General features: G+C 52.7%; 1 protein-coding gene across 2 annotated transcripts in view; it reads right to left on the bottom strand.

Moving 5' to 3' along the window:
• ZFAT (zinc finger and AT-hook domain containing) overlaps positions 1 to 19,770 on the bottom strand; it is a 174,062-nt gene that overhangs the window by 101,751 nt on the left and 52,541 nt on the right. For both annotated transcript variants that reach the window (XM_058668455.1, XM_058668456.1), the window contains exons 4-7: positions 12,928 to 13,113; positions 11,134 to 11,284; positions 5,924 to 7,362; positions 4,880 to 5,112 (exon numbers count right to left, since the gene is read on the bottom strand). In XM_058668455.1, coding sequence (XP_058524438.1) covers positions 4,880 to 5,112; positions 5,924 to 7,362; positions 11,134 to 11,284; positions 12,928 to 13,113 — 2,009 coding nt within the window. The remainder of the gene's footprint in view (positions 1 to 4,879; positions 5,113 to 5,923; positions 7,363 to 11,133; positions 11,285 to 12,927; positions 13,114 to 19,770) is intronic.

Here is a 19,770-nt window from a genome sequence, read left to right as displayed (position 1 = left end):
AAGGTCCAGGAGGAGACCCTGCCTTGGACCTGGGTGGTCCAGATGCCTGGCCAGGATGCCCCCTCCAGAGAGCCATGGGAGAGAGTTCATCAGCCCTGCTGCGAGTAGGGCTCACCCTCTCCATCAGGACAAGCTCCTGCTCACTGCCCCCCTGCTCTCTGAGCTCACCTGGGGGTGATTCCCCACCTCCAGGACTGGAGGAACGGAAGCACATGCCACGGATCAAACTGTGTCCCTCAACAGGCAACCATTCAGGGTCCTAACCTCCAGGACTTCAGAATGGGATTGGTTATTGACAGGGCCTTCACAGATTCAGTCTGGTGGAAGTACACCCACTGAGGTGCACCCTGACACATCAACGCAGCATCCTTATGCAAAAGAGGGACCTGAACATAGACGCACACCCAGGGGGAACCAGGTGCAACACCCACAGGGGCTAGCAGATAGTGGACAGCAGGTCTCCCTGAACCTCAGGGAGAAGCAACCCCACTATACCTTGGGCCTGGAATCCTCCCTGGAATTGGAAGACAACCGATGCCTGCTGTTGGAAGTGCCCTGAGTCACCTGCTTTCATTAGCAGGTGTCCCAAGCCCTCATCTTTCTGAGAAACAAGTGCTAGTGGCAAGGACTGCTTGCCAGGTGAACAACCTGCAGGAGCCCCCCACGTCCTGGGGGATGCTGACACAGTCTAGGGCAGCTGACTCCCACCAGTGGGCTCATTTCCATGCCTGCTGGAAACAGGCACAGCAATCACCACCCTCAGCGTAGCCTGCCCATCCCTCTAAACAACAACATCACAACAGCTTCCACTTGCAAAGCACATCTGGTGTGCAGCGCCTTGGCACACTACACCTTGCGGGGCCGTCGGACACCTACAGAGGGCAGAGTTGTGTGTCTAAATTGGCCCATGGGTGCCAGAACTTTCACTCCCGTTGGACAGTGGCCATTAGTGCTATCTCATGACCCCAAGTCCCCAGACTACACTCTGGGTAGCTGAGAGACACAGGTGATTTAACCTGTCAGTGCCTCGGTTTTACCATCTGTAAAATGGCAATAAAAATGACTTCTTTGTGGCTGGCAGTGTGGCACAGCAGGTTAAGCCACCACTCACAATATTGGCATCCCAGGTTAGAGAGTCATTTCAAATCCTGGCTGCTCCACTACCAATCCACAGCTCCCTGCTGGTGAGCCTGGGAGGGCAGTGGATGATGGCCCAGGTTCTTTGGCTCATGACACTCACACGGGAGACCAGTACGGAGTGCCAGACCCCAGGCTTTGGCTTGGCTCAACCCTGACCGTTGCCTGTTGTGGTCATCCGGTGTACGAACCAGCAAATGGAGAATCTCTCTTCCTTCTCTCTCCCTAATGATCTCCCTCTCTCCTGCTCCATCCCCTTCCCTCCCTGCCAAGTAACTGTATCTTCAAACAAACAACCTGCCTCCTCTGTCCCACACATTTCCTCCATCCCCCACGACTGCTCAGAAAAGATCTGGGACTACAACAAGTTGCTCGACACCCACAAGAGCTGCTGTGGCACTCTCAGTACGGTGGGCCCCCACAGCAGCTGGGGACTGTTCCCCGGGCGAAGGCAAGTGGCACTTCCATGGGGGCGCTTGCAACAAGCACTCTCACCTCCTTGTAAGACTGGCTGCCAGCTGGAACTGCAGCAAACCACCTCCTGGAGCCAGTGCCAGCCAGAGCAAAAAACAAACGAGTTTTGCCAAACAACGATGTCGTCTGAATGTGCTTCCCACCAACACGTGGGCAGCAAGCACACAGTGAATGCCAAGTTTAGGGGTCCCAGCAGCTCTCAAGAAACTGTCCTTGCTGTCTGGTCAGGCAAGCCTACAGCCCCACCTCTGGCTCCATTGCTGGCTTAGGGCTCCTCCATGGGCTCCTGTGCCTGTCATTGGCCTCACACAGTGTCAACCTGGGAGATGCCATGGGGCTGCAGGTGCCCTAAGGGAGGCCTTGGCAGCCCCTGGAAGCCCCTGGTGCCCTGGTCATCACAGCCGATGGAGGCATTCCTGTAGCATCATCTCCCCCGAATCCCTGCGATTTTTTTTTTCTTACTTTGAATCCCCAACGGCCTGAGAGCAGATTGTCTCCCAGCTTGCCAGTGCCTTCTTCCCGACCCTCTGAAGATCACCAGGACAAAGGCAGTGGGAAAGGGCTCAGATGAGGGGGCACTCCTAGGACTCATTTGTTTCTTTTGCAAACCCTCGGTTCCCCGTGGCAGATGAAAAACAAACTGACACGCGGCACACTTGAAAAGAATGGTGGTTAAAAGACTCCCAGCAGAAGCCAGGATGGCCAAAGAGCCCAGCCTCCAACCCAGAACACCTCCTCCAGGCAGCCCTCCAGGAACCCTAAGCCCCAGTGGGCCTCCTCCAGACCCTCTCTGGGAGGATGGGGGAGCAGGGTGCTCTATATGGCACTCACTGACTTCCCATGCGGCCACCACTGTGAACTCACTGCTCTCCCCATACAGAGCGCCCATGCAGGCAGGTGGGCAGCCTTACACCTGAGCCGCGGCCTCCAGCTCCAGAGGCCCAGTGTGCTCACCTCTGAAAGTGTCTCAAGTGGAGGAAGTACAAACCCCACTAAGGAAACAGCGGCACTAAGCTTTAACAGCTTCTAAAGCAACACCAGTGCCAAGGACAGACGGGACAACACTACCAGCTCACCTGGGCCACACAGCACTGGGACAATGACAAGCCCTTTACTGATGCTGACCATGGACAGGTCACCAAAAGACTTGGAAACACAGGTTCCTGCGCTGCCCAGTGAAGAAATAATTCCCAATGGCCAATACCGTGTAAGACAGAACAGAGCCCACAACTGGTCCTCCCTCAGTCCCACACATTCCGCCCTGGCTGCAGGGCATTTCTGACACTTCTGAGTACCTTGACCATGTGACCTACTGAGCTCTCTGCACGGAAGGCAGGGCAGGGGCAGAGGCAAGGGGGACGCAAAGAGACTTTTTTAAAATGTCACTTTCTCGAGAACAGCACAAAGCAGCCTCAGCCAATTGCTTGCTGCTTCCTGGTGGACCAGAAGACAGGGTTGGCAGCAGAAGCTCCAGGGGATGCAGCAGACTGGTCCTGACTGGGAGTCTGTCCAGCACAGATCCTGGGCAGGTGCAGTCCACGTTCCAGGGAGCAAAGCTCACTGACAGCTTGCTTGGTCGGTGCTGCAGCATCCCAGGCCAGCCAGAAGCACCTGGGGCTCACTCCACGCCAGGCACTGTTCAGGCCCTTTGCCTTTGCTCTCTCTTTCTCCTCACTGGAGGACAGGTCAGCTGAAGCACAGAGAGGCTATGCAACACATCCCTATGCTGGACAGGGCAGGTGACTTGGGGCCGCCAGTGTTACAACCAAACAGTCCTCTCGGGCTTCCACTGCCAGTCTTAAGGCTTCTCCCAGACACCTTCTCTCACACTGGCATTGTCCCTTCTGCCTCCAGTAAGAGCTCCCAGCAGAGTGACACTGAGGCACTAAGAATATGGCCAGGAGCAGTACCGACTACCAGTAATCCACGAGGAATGACGGTCCACACCCCTCTTGCAGAGAGGGGGTGGACATGGCCTGGGGACGACCACTCAACAGCTGGTACACACGGTCAGCTGTCCAACAGGGTAGCATGCCAGGTTTTTAATGGGCAGTGTTCTCTGCCAACCTCTTAAAAACAAAAGCAGATCTCTACACATAAACAAGTGTGTATACACAGACACCCACAAACATACATATACGTAGAACTGTGTGTAGATACATATAAGCAGCCTGTATAGACACATGTGTAAACCTGTCTGTATATGTCGATACACATATGCATACATAGACACAGGATACATTACACAGAAGGCTCCCAGGTCTCAGAAAGAACAAGCGACTTGCCCAAAGCCTGTGGATGCTTGAAACGCTGTTCCAATCCACTTACGTCACCGAAAGTCCTGGCTCGGACCCACCCACTTCATCCAAGCGCCCCAACTTCACGCTATAGAGACAAACGGCCAGAGCGTGTGAGTGGCTGTGCTGGAAAATTCGTGGCAGCGCAGTGAGTTTCTGAGGCTTCGTTATGAACTCTGCTTAAAAAGGGAAGCAGCTAACACAGAGCCACACGTGGTGCCCAGCTGTGCTTCCTTCACCATGGGAAGATGTCTCCAATCAGTCTCAGGTGTCAGCCCCTTGAGTTAAGTAAGAATTTGCAAAAGCAAAACAGTGATTCATTGTGCTTCAAGCTCCCTCACCAAGGAACTCAACAAATAGAGCATCATGAATATTAACAGCACCCTAGAATTTGCAAAGGAATTTAAAAATCAAAGTGCCTCACTGACATTCCTTCTTGGAGGGTTTGCAATCAGTGACACGCTGACGTGATAGTGAGGTGTGTCCACACTCACTGCGCTCTTTCTAGCAGCCAACACTGATGCTCACCCTTCAGGGTTCCCCAGCAACAGCCAGGGGCAGCTGTCCATCACCCCCGTCTCAGTGAACTCTCTAACATGGTGTTTAAGAGCCCCTCGCTCCCCTCCTGCTCCGCTGTTCCTTCTACGGGCTTCCCTCTGCTGCTGAGACGCGCACGCAGACAGCAACGTGTTCGACCTCGTTTCCTCCGCAGTGGATTGCATCTGGGCGCACGCCTGCTCACTTGCTCGCTGAGCACGAGCCGAGGGTGGGGAGATGGTGGGCAGAGGGGCAAGCAGGCGTGTGGGAAGTGAAGAGCTGCTGCCTGAGACCGCCTGCCCTGCCTGCGCTGCTGGGGCCGGGTGCCAGCACGCGGGAGTGACCGACAGAAGCGACGCCTGTGTACGCATCTGTGTGAGGAAGCAAGGCGCACCCAAGGGAGACGGGGCTGCCGCTCTCGGCGGGCTACTTACCAGCTCTGTGTGAACTTTAAGATGTGCCTGCAGCTTATATTTATCTGGAGTCGAGTAGTCACAGCCGTCAGTGGGGCACTTCAGCAAGATGTTACTGTGTTTCTGAATTACATGGCGTTTAAGGCAGTTTTTGGTGATGGAGGAGTAGTGGCACTGCGAGCAGTAATACAGGTGTTCCCGGGTGTGGGTGCGAACATGCATGTCAAAATGCACCTGGTACCAAAAAAGTTTGCCTAAAAAAATATTTTCACGTGAGAACAAGGAAGTTTTTTTATACTGAATTTGAATCTTTTTTCTAAATTAGCATTATCATTTTACTTTATGTATATATTTTTCTTTTTTTTTTTTTTTTACTACAATTAGCATCCTCTCAGGCTTGTCTCCAAGCCTCTACACTTGCCACCAATTCTGTGTCTTGAAATTACTTTTCCAAGGTGGGTGGAAGCAAAGAGATCAGCGCTAGTGCCACTGGCAGAATGCCAGTGCTGAGAGAGGAGACAAGTGTTCACCAAGGACCAGTCACAGTGCCAAATGCTGTGACGCATGGGCACAAGCCGGAGCCTCTCAACCCTGCTGACACTCCTGGGCACAGGGGCTCGGGCTGGGCCTCCCACTGCCAGTGGCACCTGCCCCTCCGGAGAGCCAGTAGACTCCAGAGTACCTGCAAGTGGGCAGAGAGCTCTCGGGGTCTCCCTGCAGAGGGCTCCAGCTACCCTCGGACCTCTTCCCCCTCGTCTAGAATGTGGTCACAAGTAGAAGCTTGACACTTGTCATGAGCTACAGGACTCTTCCTGGTTAGGGTTCGTGGGGTAATTTCAGCAAGCGCAACTGACCCATCCAACACAGTCACCCGTGCTGTCACCGCAGCTGCCTGCGCGGTGATTCTGCACGCTAACTGCAACACAGGTGGCCACCCGGCCCTATCTGCTGCCGAGGAGGGGAGCTCATTTACAGTAACACGAGGTGACCACAGCGAGACAGGAACGGCTGGGCTGCTGGGAAGGAGCCTGCTGGCTGGCCGCGCCCGAGTCTGCCCTCTCTTACCACAGTATTCACACTCCAGGTCTCCGTACACCTTCCGGATCCTCTCACACAAACCGGTGTTCATTTGTTTCTTCTGCAAACTGTCCAGGACCTTCATGAACGCAGTGATGCCAGGTCGGTGTTCAGAGGCAGGTTTGCAAGAGTTGGGCTGGCACTCGGGTGTGTCCCCACTCCCAGCCCGCGGGGGCAGGGCATCCGAGGCCTCTGCCGGGGTTTGCCTGAGACACAGGCTCGGTTCTGGTTCACTGGCACCAAGGGTGGCCATGGTCTGCCCTTCATCTGTGGGGCTCTCACCACTCGGCGTGTCCTGCTCAGGCCCGGCGCTTTCAGCCCGGGACAGCAGCAGTGGCATCTCTTTGTCCTGAGTCGGGGCCGAGGCCCTGTGCTGGGGGTCCGGGGTGCTCTCGTGAGCAACGTGAGCCTCCATGGGGGAGGTATCATTTTTCAATAAGCAACCATCAGAAACCACTGCCAGCGCATGCAGATCCGATGAGACCACGGTGGTCTCCAGTTCACAGGGTGGCAAGGCTGTGGCACCTTCAGGGGCCTCAGGGGTGGGTGTTTTCAGGGGGGCCTCCAGGTCCACCTGCGTCCCCCTGGGCTGGGCCTCCTGGGAGCAGTCCTTCTCCTTGAGCACACTCACCCCGGGGAACACCAGCTCCGCCTCCGCCAGCTGCAGCTGGTCCCCCAGGGCTTCCTGCTGGATGTCGCCACCGGGCTCAAGCAGGCAGAAGCTCTGGTTGATGGAGCTGGTGAAGATCTGGCTCTCCTGCGCAGAGTCGTGCATCTCCCGGATGTGGGAGCGCAGCCTGATGGAGCTGACAAACTTCTTAAGGCAGATGGAGCAGACGTAGACGAAGGGGTGTTTCCGGACATGCAGCTCCAGCGCCTGGTACTTGGTGGCCCCATGGCCACACAGTTCGCAGGCATAAGGCCATTTGTCGCCATGCACCAGCATATGGCGGTCGCGGTCCAGCTCATTCTTGAACTTGCGCTCGCAGATGTGGCAGTCATAGAGCAGCTGTCGCTTGCCCTCCCTGGTCATGAGGCGCAGCTCATCCAGGGCCTCCTGGACCGTCTTGTCCTGTGGGTCGTGGGTGTCCCGGATGTGCTTGATGAGGTTCTTGACGTCGGAGTACTTCTTCTTGCAGAAGCGGCAGTGCTGCTTGATCTTCTCGTGCACCCGCTCGATGTGCACCTTGAGGTGGCCCTTGCTCAGGCAGGTGAAGGGGCAGCAGTCGCAGGCAAACTTCTCCCCCGTGTGCTTGCGCAGGTGCACGTTGAGGTTGGCCTTGATGGCGCTGGCGTAGCTGCACTGGGAGCACTTATACGGCTTCTCATTGGTGTGGATGCGCAGGTGGGCCTGCAGCGAGTGCTTGAACTTGAAGACCTTGTTGCAGTACTCACACGTGAAGATTTTGAGCTGGGTGGGACCTAGCCTAGAAACAGATGGCAGCACAGTTACCCTTGGAGACCTTGAACCTGCAGTCTAACTGCAGTCTAACTGGAGTCTAACTGCACTGAGGTCTCAAGCAGACACAAGTGGCGTGAGGCACGCACGCTCTTGGCAAGCAGGATCAGAGGTTTGGGGTCTGTCAGGAGCCTGGAGCCTAGAGCGAGAGGAGACGGGTCTGCACACAGCACACAGCAGTGTGACGGTGTTGACAGGAACATGCTAGATCCCCGGACTGGGTAAAGGCAGCCGGGAAAACTTAACAAGGACAAGATGGCAGGGTGAGGCTTGGTGAATGAGACAAGAGAAGGAGACAGAAAGTGGAATGCGTCATTGCCACATGTACAGCCCTCAGTGAGAGCCTGGGACAAGCTGCAGGTCCTAAAGGGGGCACACACCAAGCCTGGTCTGCTCAGGAGACTAGACATGCGGTGCTGGTCTCCTGGCTTTGTTCCTCCAGACTTGCCAAGTCACTCAACCACAGCCAAGGGCGATCTTCCTCCCCTCTGCAAAGTTCTGTGGCAGGGGTACCATCAGCCCTCCCCCCTCTTCTGTGGCAGGGGTACCATCAGCCCTCCCCCCTCTTCTGTGGCAGGGGTACCATCAGCCCTCCCCCCTCTGCAAGGTTCTGTGGCAGGGGTACTATCAGCCCTCCCCCCTCTTCTGTGGCAGGGGTACCATCAGCCCTCCCCCCTCTGCAAGGTTCTGTGGCAGGGGTACCATCAGTCCCCACTTGTCCCCATGAAGACAGAGCCTACGCCTCAGACTGCTGAGTCAGGAACAGGATCTGGAACTTCCCCCAGAGCTCACCACTCCTGTCCCAGAAGAGCTGTCCCTAACTGTGATGAATGGGTGACACAGCAGGTGCTTGGCTAGGTGGGCGCCTGTGAGCCAGTGCACAGGTGGGAGAGGTGAGCTGTCTTACGCTGCTACCTCCCACTGTCCCGCCGGTACCAAAGCTGATGGGCAGCTCTTGATCATCTTGCGCTATCAGAGCTGGATGAGAGGGCTCAGATGCAGGAAACAAGACAACCATCCACAGGACTGCCTTACTAGTGAGTGATCACCGGTCCCTGACCCCCACCCGCATGCTGAAGGAGACGGAACAGCTACAGCTGACAAGGCCTGAGTGCCTGTCACACAACACACTCTACACCCAGTATCTAGCTCATCCCAAACCTGCGACTGTAACACCTAGCTGACAGATAAGGAAACCAAGTATTCGCCCTATGTCACACAGCTGGTAAGTGTGGCCACCGACACACTTTGACTCGGGAGCCTGCACGTCCATCCTCACCCTCATTACACGGCATGAAGGACCAGGGCACTGCCCCCAGTGCAGCCACAACACGCTGAGAAGGCCCCTAAAATTGGCAGGGGGCAGCTGCCCAGGTCCTGCAACACACACAGGGAGCAGAAGGGGCAGGGAACTTCCTCCACAGCCGTTACTGCAGCCTGCCTACAGCGCATCCAGTTGCCCAAGGACCTGGGACACACCATAATGAAGCTGTGCTACCAGTCTGAGCTCACTGAACTGGGTCCCGCCTGACTGGACGGTCTATGTTGATAAACCTCTCCACATAGCTTGGTGTGTGAGCTAAAAAATGTTTAAAAGGACTACAGCCCACAGACACTAGAGCATTCTACCTGAGTGATGCAACCAAAAGCTCTACATTGGAAAGATGCCAGGACTCCTGCAAGTGGGACCCAAGGCTTCGGGTCTTCCTCAAATAATAAACTTACAGTGTGCCACATGAAGCAAAAGGCCTGTGAACAACTTAAGCAAAGGAAAATAACTACAATGCAATGTTTTACAGGAAAGATATAAAATCACATAAGGAATGTAAACTCAAAAAAAAAAAAAAGCTAGATGTCATGGGACTACGACGCTGGCATCCCTTACGGGCACTGGTTCTCACTCCAGCTGTTCTTTAAAAAAAAAAAGAATTTAAATAATCAAAATACATTTTTGAAAAAGGCCATAAGGAAATACGTTTAAAATATTAACAGCACTTACAGCTTTGGGTAACGACATTATAAATGATTTTCTGCTTAGTTTTCTGCTGCCACCCCAGACCTAGAACACGGAGGTCTGAAGCTCCTTCGCTCCAAGCACGGAGAGGAGGGCCATGTGGCGAGCCGCCTGCAGTGACTCCACCGCCTTTCCTCAAAAAACAAAACGCTCACGCATCACAACAGTCTGTCTCACTGTATAATTTACACAATAAAACAGGAATGGAATGCACAACAGACCGACTGATCCAGTAGTGAGCTGGCTTACCCGTTTAGCTGAACCCTTCCCCAACAGACCGACTGATCCAGTAGCGAGCTGGCTTACCCGTTTAGCTGAACCCTTCCCCAACAGACCGACTGATCCAGTAGCGAGCTGGCTTACCCGTTTAGCTGAACCCTTCCCCAACAGACCGACTGATCCAGTAGCGAGCTGGTTTACCTGTTTAGCTGAACCCTTCCCCAACAGACCGATTGATCCAGTAGTGAGCTGGCTTACCCATTTAGCTGAACCCTTCCCCAACAGACCTGGAACTATCATGACAATAATTAACACCTACAAATCACCCTGAGCTGAGGTATGGGATAAACTTGAAATATAATTCTCTCATGGAATTGTCAAAGCAATGAGGATCTTTACGGCTTTGTCAATAAATGCTGTCATGTCCCCCTCCAGGAAGAGGTACTGACGCTACAGATTAATGAAGCACATCACATGGTTTAATAACATAATCTGGTTTAATTAGTGAAGCACATCACATGGTTTAATAACATGTGCCAGAGAGTCAGCCAGCAGTTCAGCATGCGTTCTCACCACTGAAATAGGACTCTGCTAGACCCCCTAACACCAGTGTGTAGACAGCGACAGAACAGCTCGGCTCCCCGTGCAGCGCAGGGTAAGCTTCGCGAAGGAAGGGGCTCAGTCATTCCTTTTAACAATAACAACAATCTTTATTTCAAAAGCTTCCATAAAATGTTTTCTTGAGGTTTACTGATTGGTTTGAAAAGCAGAGTGACAGAAAGAGACAGAGATCTTTCACCCACAGTTTGATTCCCCAAACACTGGCAACAGGCAAGGCCAAGCCAGGCCAGAGACAGAACTCAGGAATTTTGTCTGCATCTCCCGTGTGGGTGCTAGGAACCCAAGTACCTGGGCCATCAGCACTGCCTCGCAGGTGCACGATCTGGAAGCTGAAGTGTGAGCAGTGTAGCTGAGAGTCCATCATAGGCGCGCTGATACAGGCCACAGGTGTCCCCTGTGGCTTAACTCACCACATCACAATGTGATGGCTGCCCGTCTGGTTTGTCACACCAGCTGTGCCAGCGCATAACAGCTGGTCAGACTGCTGCACTAAACCCAAGTTTAGATTCTAAAATGTGTGCTCTTTATCCCCTTCCAAAAACAGCGAAAGAGGAGAGAAGAGGGGAGGAGAGTGGAGGGGAGGGGAGAGTAGGAAGGGAGAGTAGGAGGGGAGGGAAAAGGAGGCGAGAGAGTATGCTTGCTTGAGTAAAAGGGTCCGCCTTCACTAGCCAACTGGTGTTCAGCCTCTGGATGTGTCCCGTCTTCCAGGCTCAGCCAGTACAGTAAGGGCTGTAACATACAGGCTGACCCAGCTGTGGAATCGACACGTTCACAACCCTTTGCGAACAGCCCACAGGTAAACACACACATGGACACTCCTTGCACCCTGGGGAGGCCATCTGTGTCCACCGCCTGGCTATGATTACAATGAACAAAATGCTGTACCTGCTCGACTTCATGGGCTGCTCATACGGTGTCTGCTGGATGGCGTACTCCTGGTACCCTCTCCGAGGCACCAGGTCAGCTGCCGTGGTCTCGGGGTGTGCAGCGCCTGTTTCAGGGGGACCGGCCTCCACAGGAACAATCTTGGTGGCCCCTGGGAGGAGTGCACAGAGCTCTGCTCATCAAGAGGCACCGACACGGGCCACTGCAGGCCACATCCCCCAGCACAGCGCTTTCCCTTCCCACAGGACGCCCTCACAAGACTTTCCTTCAGCTCACACACGCAACTTGTGCGTATGTGTGTGAGAGAGAATACGATCGTGTGCGTGGGCACACCTGCAGGTGTGAAGCGGGAAGGGACAAAGTAGCACATTTCCTTTCATCTTATTAAACAAAAACACATTCATAGATAGGCACAAGTACCACGCACACAAGTGCCCCTTGTGAGACTTTATACGGAATGGTAGATGACTGTCAATCGGAATCCAGACCCAAACATCATGGTGCCTTTAGATCTCTGGCTGTATGAGTCCAGCCCAGGAAGTAAGGGTTTGGACTGGGAAATATCAAGGGTCACCTTTAACTCTGCAATTCTACAAAGTGAAAAGATGGAAGCCATTTCATGGCAATGGGCTATGCTGTGCACACGGGTGTGTGTGTCAGGCAGTGGGCTATGCTGTGCACACGGGTGTGTGTGTCAGGCAGTGGGCTATGCTGTGCACACGGGTGTGTGTGTGTCAGGCAGTGGGCTATGCTGTGCACACGGGTGTGTGTGTCAGGCAGTGGGCTATGCTGTGCACACGGGTGTGTGTGTGTCAGGCAGTGGGCTATGCTGTGCACACAGGGATGTGTGTGTGTGTCAAATACACAGACAAAAGACTCCACTGCCCCTTTGTCCCTGGAATAGCAAAGAGAAACCGTCACACTTGCTGCTCTCATTTCTAAAACCTTCAAAATGCCCACACTGACTTTTGAGAATATCTTAGAACTTTGCATGGAACCACTGAGAACAGGAAACTCTTCCTTCAGGAATTGCATTTTTTTTTTAAATAATACTATTGTTCAGTTGAGGCTTGGGGCATATAAAACAGCTTTCCCAAAAGTTTTAATCATATAACTGTGTATGATTTATTCTCTACTGAACACCCTACCCTGCAGTGAAGCATATATGAAAAAAAAATGAACCATTTAATAATGAAGTGCTATGAGCAACACAAACAGATGCTGAAAAGGCTAAAAAATCCTAAACATGATTTTAAATTTTTATTTGACAGTTATTACCCCAATTGGATACAAAAGAAAACTACTATATTCTGAAATCCACTATCATAAACTGCTTTCTGTCTGAAGCACCCATCCTGAAAGAGATCTTTTTAATAAAACATAGTATAGCTTATCTACCAGGTGTTTCACGTAAAAGGAAATGGAGATGGAAACTTCCAACATTATAAAACATGTGCTGAGTCCCACTGACATGCACAGGGGAGTCGGGCAAAGGCAGCCTGGCTGAGAAGCAGGGCTCCCCCAGCAGAGGGGCTTCCCCCCCGGGGCAAGGAGCAGGGCAGGCGGGGCTGCTACAGCCGTGACATCAAGATCTGCGACACCCACTGCCTCAGGAAGGAGCCGCAACAGCCCTGGCCACGCTGGGTCTGAGTGGACAAGGCCCCTGGCCCCCCCCCCGAGGATTCGGGGGATGCTGTGGGGTTCCCTTTCACCCACTCCAAGGACACTGTGGGGCTGCCCTTGGCTCACACCGCCCCATGGGGTTGTTTCCCAGGTCCCGTCTGCCAAGGTCACCTGGAATGGCTTCGTGGGCAGTTAAAACCACACTGATGATGGGCTTCTTGGCTCCGGAAGGCTGCCCGGCCTCCTTTCCCGACAGCTTTTGCACTTTCTCTGCCTTCTGTGCCCGGGTTCTCCTCGGGGCCTTGTCTCGATCATCTTCCTTATACTTCCTTTCTAGCTCCACGTCCGACTCATCACCTAGGGAGCAAGGAGCACAAGGGATTAAAGCGCCCTTCTGTGTCGGCTACAGAGAGTCAGTGTGCCTCTCTCAAGGGTTGGGAGAGCAGAGGAGAGCTTCTCCTTTGTGGGGCCACAGCCCCAGGCAGGCCCACTGCACAGCTTCGGTGGCCCCTCCAGCTCATCCCCCAGTGCAATGCATAGGTAAGGCCTACACTCCCAGGAACACAGGCTCCCAGGAACACAGGAGCATACCAGCCAGATAAAGCTGACACTTTTCACAAAGCCACAACGATTTCAGAATCTTTAAACCGCAAGGCTACGGAAGAGATAATCGCCAAGATTCACAACCGAAGAAAGAAACCTCTTGTGCACTCAGTCTCTGCTTGAGGCTGGCAGGAAGAGGTGGGCAGCCGCAGCAGCCCGGGCCCTGCAGGCTGGGTCAGTCCCCTGTGAGCCAGGGAATGAGAAGGGGCTCCACAAGAGCCCGGGTGCTGCTTGAGAGGCCAGAGGCCTTTCTTGGAGGCAACTTTAGATTTAAACCACAAGGGCTGGCACAGCAGTGTCTGGGGGGTGCGGGGTGAGGGGTGTCAGGGAAAAGGGGGCAGATGTGGTCAACAGCAGCAGGATTCCAGTCTAAGTGATGGCAGCAACGGCCAGCAGGAAACCAGTGGCCTGGTATCACCAGTGAGGAAGCAACCGGGTAAGAAATAAGACTGGGAGCAGAAAAAAATAGCTCCCGGAGGGCCCTGCCTGCGTGGAATGCCGGGAGGCCTCCTTGGGAGGAGTGCCAGGGAGCAGCAGCACTCACAGTGCAGGAGGGAGAAGCTAGCACTGGCAGGTGGAGTCACGGAGGAGACTATGCCCTACCAGGGTGCCAGGCACTCATATCCTCTGCCCACTCAATGGGAAACTGGAAATACAGACTTCCATGGGAAATCTGGATTTTTCAAGGCTGATTCTAATCTTAAGTTTCTTAACACAGCGGGAAAGCTGAGCAATACCTGTAGGGGTGACCCGCCACCCCTGCGAGGCCACAGGAGCCACCGAGGCGGTCTGAGCTGGGGGAAGGGCTCCACAGAATCTGAGCTTCAAGTTTGTGCCACTGCAGCGAGGGAGCCCCAGGGGAGTCAGTGCAGAGGGACTGCAGGGGCCCCAGGCAGAACAGCGGCTGACTTCACGTGGCTGCAGGTGGCCTGGGCTCCAAGCGTAAGAAACACTTCTCCATGGAGGGGATAAACAAAGTGCACACTCCTCTAGATTGCTCCAGAAGAGAGTTCATGGAAGACAGAGGGAGTTCTTGCCCTCTTAGAGTCACAGTCACACTCTGAAATAAGCCGGCTGATTTCAGAGGATGTAGGACAGGTGTATAGGGAGTGAGTTCAAGCACCCTGTATCAGACAGCAGAGTGGCTGGGTGGATACAGGACAGGTAGGGCTTGGAAAGCCATTATCTGGGAGGACAAATGAGTCAGAAAGGCCCAGGGCAGAGGTGGGAGGGACCGCATGCAGACAGCCCAGGCAGTCCCTCAGCCAGGGTTCCAGCACTGCCTAATCTCAGATCTCAAGTCTGCCTCCAGCCAACCCACACAGACACAGCGATGCCTGTAGGGGAAACCATGAGAAGCTGGGAATTCTTGGATGGCACGCGCCACCTCCTGGCCGGATGGCACACAGGTCCAGACACATTCCCTGCTTCTCCACATCCCACAAAAGCTAGGGGTTTTGCAGTGCCTTCCCATGATCCAGGAGTCGGGGTCTCTTTCAGAAATACTGGGGGATGGGTCATGAGGGATGGCCAGCTGGGAAAGCACCTTCACGGCATCCTTACTATCCACATGAAACATGCCCACATCAAACCAAAGAGAAGAATGCGCAGAGGCGATGGCATGTCAGGCAGAACGGCTTGTCACCTCCAAAGTCAAATGGGAGACTCCGGGACCCTCACACATGCCCACTCCCAGAAGGACAGGAAAACCCACTGCCACCGCCCCACAGCAGAGGAGCCACTGAATTCAGACATCTCCAAGTCACCAGCAATTCGTGCGCGAGGCTTGGCTGGCACCACGCCCAACAGCAGTTTTAGTCTTTTTTTTTTTTTTTTTTTTTTTTTTAGTGGCTACAATAAAATCTTGCAAAAGGTCAAGAAACTGTGTGCTCTACGTATCAGGCAACCCGCGTGCACAGAGAACTATAGCAGAATATATGGGGCAGGGGTTATAAAAATGGCAGAAACAACATCTTTGGGAATTCTTGTTTTAAAGATAGTGTTTCACTTTATAACACAATTCACCACAGGATAAAATTCAGTATGTGGGTGATAAGCCAGGGAAAGATAAACACACATAGGAAAAGACCTCAGAATCAGAGCCTGCCATAACCTTAAACCAGCCTAACAGCACAGCTCAATGAGAAACAAACAGGCACACAGCCGCAGCACTCAGCTTCCAGAAGCGGCTGAACAGACCCCAACATCCTGCAGGGGACACACTGGATGAGGGCTCTGTTTCCGCAGTGCATGTTAGCTGCACACTGCAGAACTCAGCGTGAGGACGCAGGTGGCAGCAGGCGAGGGTCTGGACGCTATGTGAGAGGCCGAGGTGGGCAGTGCATGGCAGCAGTGGAGGAAGGCAACACTACAAGGAGGGTGTGTACGCTAGCTAGAACCTCAGTTCCCGGGAGTCACAGAGCTGCAGAGGCCAGGCAGCAGGGGCCACAGTGCTGGCCTGAGTTTAGTAAAAGCAGCACTGGAGAAGGCAGGATGCGAAGCACTGGCACTCACTCCTCTACCAGCTCCAAGGAGCAGAGCAGGAAGAGCCACTACCCACGAGGCAGGGAGAGAGGGGGCACTGAGTCCAGTCCTTAGACTTGAAGTCATCCTGGAACCTAGATCAAGACACAGCCCCACGACCTCCAATCCCAGGTCAGCACCTGCAGACTGATCCCTGCAAGCCTCCTGAGCCAGGTGGCCAAGAACCCTGACCCCGTGCGCTCTACCTCTGGCAGACTGCAGAGCAAAACCTCGGCCACTGCAGGGTAGCATATGACAGTGACGTGAGCTTAGGGCTTGGCATGGGAGCTTGGTGCCAGCCCTGCCATGGTCGGACGCAGTAGCAGACAGAATGCCGCTCTCCATAGGCCAAGACTCCCAGAAACAGCCTCTAGAACTGCTCAGACACCAGGTGGGGACCGGACCCTGGCAGGATTGGGTGAATGCTTCATCCTGTATCACTCCCCAGCCTCCTGTGGACTCAGGATGCACCTGCAGCACAGAGCAAGGCTCTGTGTGACCCAGGGCAAACTTGGGTGAAAGCTAGCTTAGTACTAGCCTGGGCAGCCAAGGACTGCCCTCACCACCCCTTCCCAACTGCAGATGGAAAAGAATAAGCACGTTTCCAGCCTCCTGGGTGGGTGCTAAAGGAACAATGGGATTGAACTATATCTGTTAAAACCATCACTAGAAAAATGCCAACTTCTTGTTCCCCCAACCAGCAGACAAACCAACACCTAAAGATACCATCTTTGGGAAGACTCTTTTTTTTGCCATTGGCCTGGGCACAAGGCAGCCCCTAGACCTACTTTGGACACAAGGGTAGACCTGTGGCTTAAATCCTGGCCAGCACTACCTGTGGCTGGTGACAGAGACCTTGGGCTGCAAGTCAGGCAGTGTTAGCCAACCAGGCCTTGGTGGCAGCCTGTACTGTGTCCATCCTGGGGGCTGTGGGCTCCAGCTCCAATCCAACACTGCAATGCAGGTGATTCATTCCGTCCAGGCATCAGCCCAAGGCAACAAAACACTGACAGGGTTATTGTCAGCTTTGGGGAAGGAGACGTGAACAGGTGTCAAAATAGTGTCTGAACACCTGGGGCTGGCAATGCAGGGACGCTGCCAGGCTTTGGGTCAATACTACCTCAATGCTGACCAAACACATCCTTACCACAGTCACCCAAGCAAACTCTCCCAGCACTCCTACAAATCTGGTCACAGAGGTGGCAGGTCAGCACCCCTTTGACCCCAGATCCCCCACCCAGCCTGCCACTAACATGACCCATATACCCCCTGTTGGCTCAGAGAAGCAGCCATGCTACACCACTGCTATGTGAGCAGACACAGGGAAACTACCCCACAGCATTCAAGTGCAACTGAAGTCAGAGTGGCCTGTAAGCCAACACCCAGAGACATAGCTTCAGAAAGAATCTTTTACCATCATAGGCACCTGCTCAACATGACAGAAACAAAAGCATCAACATCAGTGCTGGGATATGGTTACCAAGGCACCTAACAGCGTCCCAGCCTCCAAGGGGAAGTACACCAGGGAAATGTCTGATCACAGGGACACAGGACAACACCAGCAGCTGAGCGGTACTGTGAAAACAATGCACGACATGAATGTAAAACTCAGCAGAGATCAAGGTCGTGAGGAAGAAATGAGCAGAAATCCTGCAGACAAACTCAGTGGGCCGCATTTTACCAAAAACACAGCTACATGCCACGGCAACAGACCAGATCAAGCAGAGGAAAGGATGCCTGAGCTTGAGCACACTGAAGTCTTCTCAGAGTTCCCAGGAGGTGAGGGGGATGAAGGCGGCCTCTGACACCTTTGGGAAACCACTCAGTGAACCAACTGTGGGGCTCCTTGTGGGCAGAGGGAGTGAAGGTCCAGCAAACCCACGGAAATAACAGCTGAGACCCTCCTCACATCTGGATGCCCGAGAACAGTTGGTCAGGGCCCAAACCAACATGATCTGGAAAGAGCCTCCTTGCAACACATTTACAGCCAAACTCTCAAAGGGCAGCACACGTGGCGAAGTACAGTACACAGTACCAGAGATCAAGGCACAACTTCTGTGGCCCCATTTGGTCTGAAAGGGAAAAAAAAAGTCAACCAGCAAAGCTATCCCTCATCAGAAAGAAACAGACGTTCCAAGACCAGAAAAAACAGAGAATTCCTCACTACCAGACAGGCCAGGCTAAAGAGGCTTAAGGGAGTCATACACAGAGAAGCAAAAGAAAGGTTTCACCATCATGAAAACATGTGAGGTATAAAGCCCACCTTAAAAAACAAAAGAATGGGCTGGTGCAGTGGCATAGTTCATTAAGCCTCTACCCGCAGCTCCAACATCCCATATGGGCATCACTTCAAGCCCTGGCTGTTCCACTTCCTATCCAGCTCCCTGCTTGTGGCCTGGGAAAGTAGTGTAGGATGGTCCAAGTCCTTGGGCCTCTGCACCCATGTGGGAGACCTAGAAACAGTTTCTGGCTCCTGGCTCCTGGTTCCAGGCTTCAGACTGCCCCAATAAAAATATAAATAGATCTTTTAAAAAGAAAGTGTATGATTGCAACAGCAAACTGCTAGGCCTGAAGCTCTACTCCTGGTGATACTTGAAAGACAGAGGAGAGAAAGAAAGAAGAAAGAGTGAGAAAGAAAGGAAGGAAGGGAGGGAAGTGAGGGAGGGAGGGAGGGAGGGAGGAGGGAGGAAGGGAGGGAGGAGGGAGAGAGGAAGGGAGGAGGGAAGAAGGGAGGAGGGAGGGAGAGAGGAAGGGAGGAGGGAGGAGGGAGGGGGAAGGGAGGAGGAAGGGAGAGAGGGAAAGAATGAGAAAGAATGAACAAACCAAATAAACACAAGAAATCTTTCAAATGGCAAGACTAGGTCAATACTTATCAATAACCTTAAACATAAATGAGATTAAATTCCTCAAGTAAATTATTCTTTCTGGCTAAGGATTAGAAACAAGGCCGAGCACTCTGCCACCTGTAAAAGATCCATGACACCAGTGCAGACACACAGAATAAAGGCCAAAGCCCAAAGCCCAGAAAATGACATCCCAGCAAAGAGAAACACAAATGAGCAGACGGAGCCATCCTGGTACCAGACAAAACAGACTTGCAGATAAAGCTATAGCAAGCGACAAAGCCACTGTGTAATGACCAAGGGATCAATTCAACAGGAAGACAGACAACAGTGAATTTAGTCTCCTGATGGGAAACACTTGATTCTATTTGTAAAAGACATTAGAATTAATATGAGGAAAGCTCTTTGATTAGTTCTAATAATTAGCGACCACCCCATTTTCATCAATGGACAGAAAATGCAGACAAAAGAAATCAAAGGGGAGGGGACAACAGAGGAAAACTGAACTGCAAACCACATGAGTGTAGCAGACATTCACAGAACATTCCAGCAAAGAGCTGCAGAATGCATATCGTTTTCATCAACACCTGGAACATTCTTTAGTTTAGATCAAATATTGGCCACACGCAAAGGAAATCATATCATGTATATACTTCTGAACACAATAAACCAGAAATTAACAACCAAAGAAACTCAAGAAATTCTACAAATGCACTGAACACGGCTCTAAATGAACAGTGCATCACTGAAATAAGAAGGAAATTTAAAAATTTCTTAAAATTAATATAAGTGGAAATACAACATGCCAAAATGTATGGAACGCAGAGGAAAACAGTACTCGTGAAGTTGATGATAATAAGCTTCTACATCCAAAACCATTAAAAAGCAGACATCTGAAAATGCATCTGAAGGACCTAGGAAAGCAAGAACAAATCAAATCCAAAGTTAATACAAGGAAAGAAATAACAAATGTCAGGGCAGAAATAAATGAAAAATGAACTAAAAATACAAAGTAGATTATGAAATGAAGAGTTGGTTTTTGAAA

Source organism: Ochotona princeps, chromosome 9 (assembly GCF_030435755.1).
Source record: "Ochotona princeps isolate mOchPri1 chromosome 9, mOchPri1.hap1, whole genome shotgun sequence".
Taxonomy (NCBI): Eukaryota; Metazoa; Chordata; class Mammalia; order Lagomorpha; family Ochotonidae; genus Ochotona; species Ochotona princeps.
The sequence above is the reverse complement of the archived record's forward strand: the minus strand, read 5'-3'. Positions and strand labels throughout refer to the sequence as shown.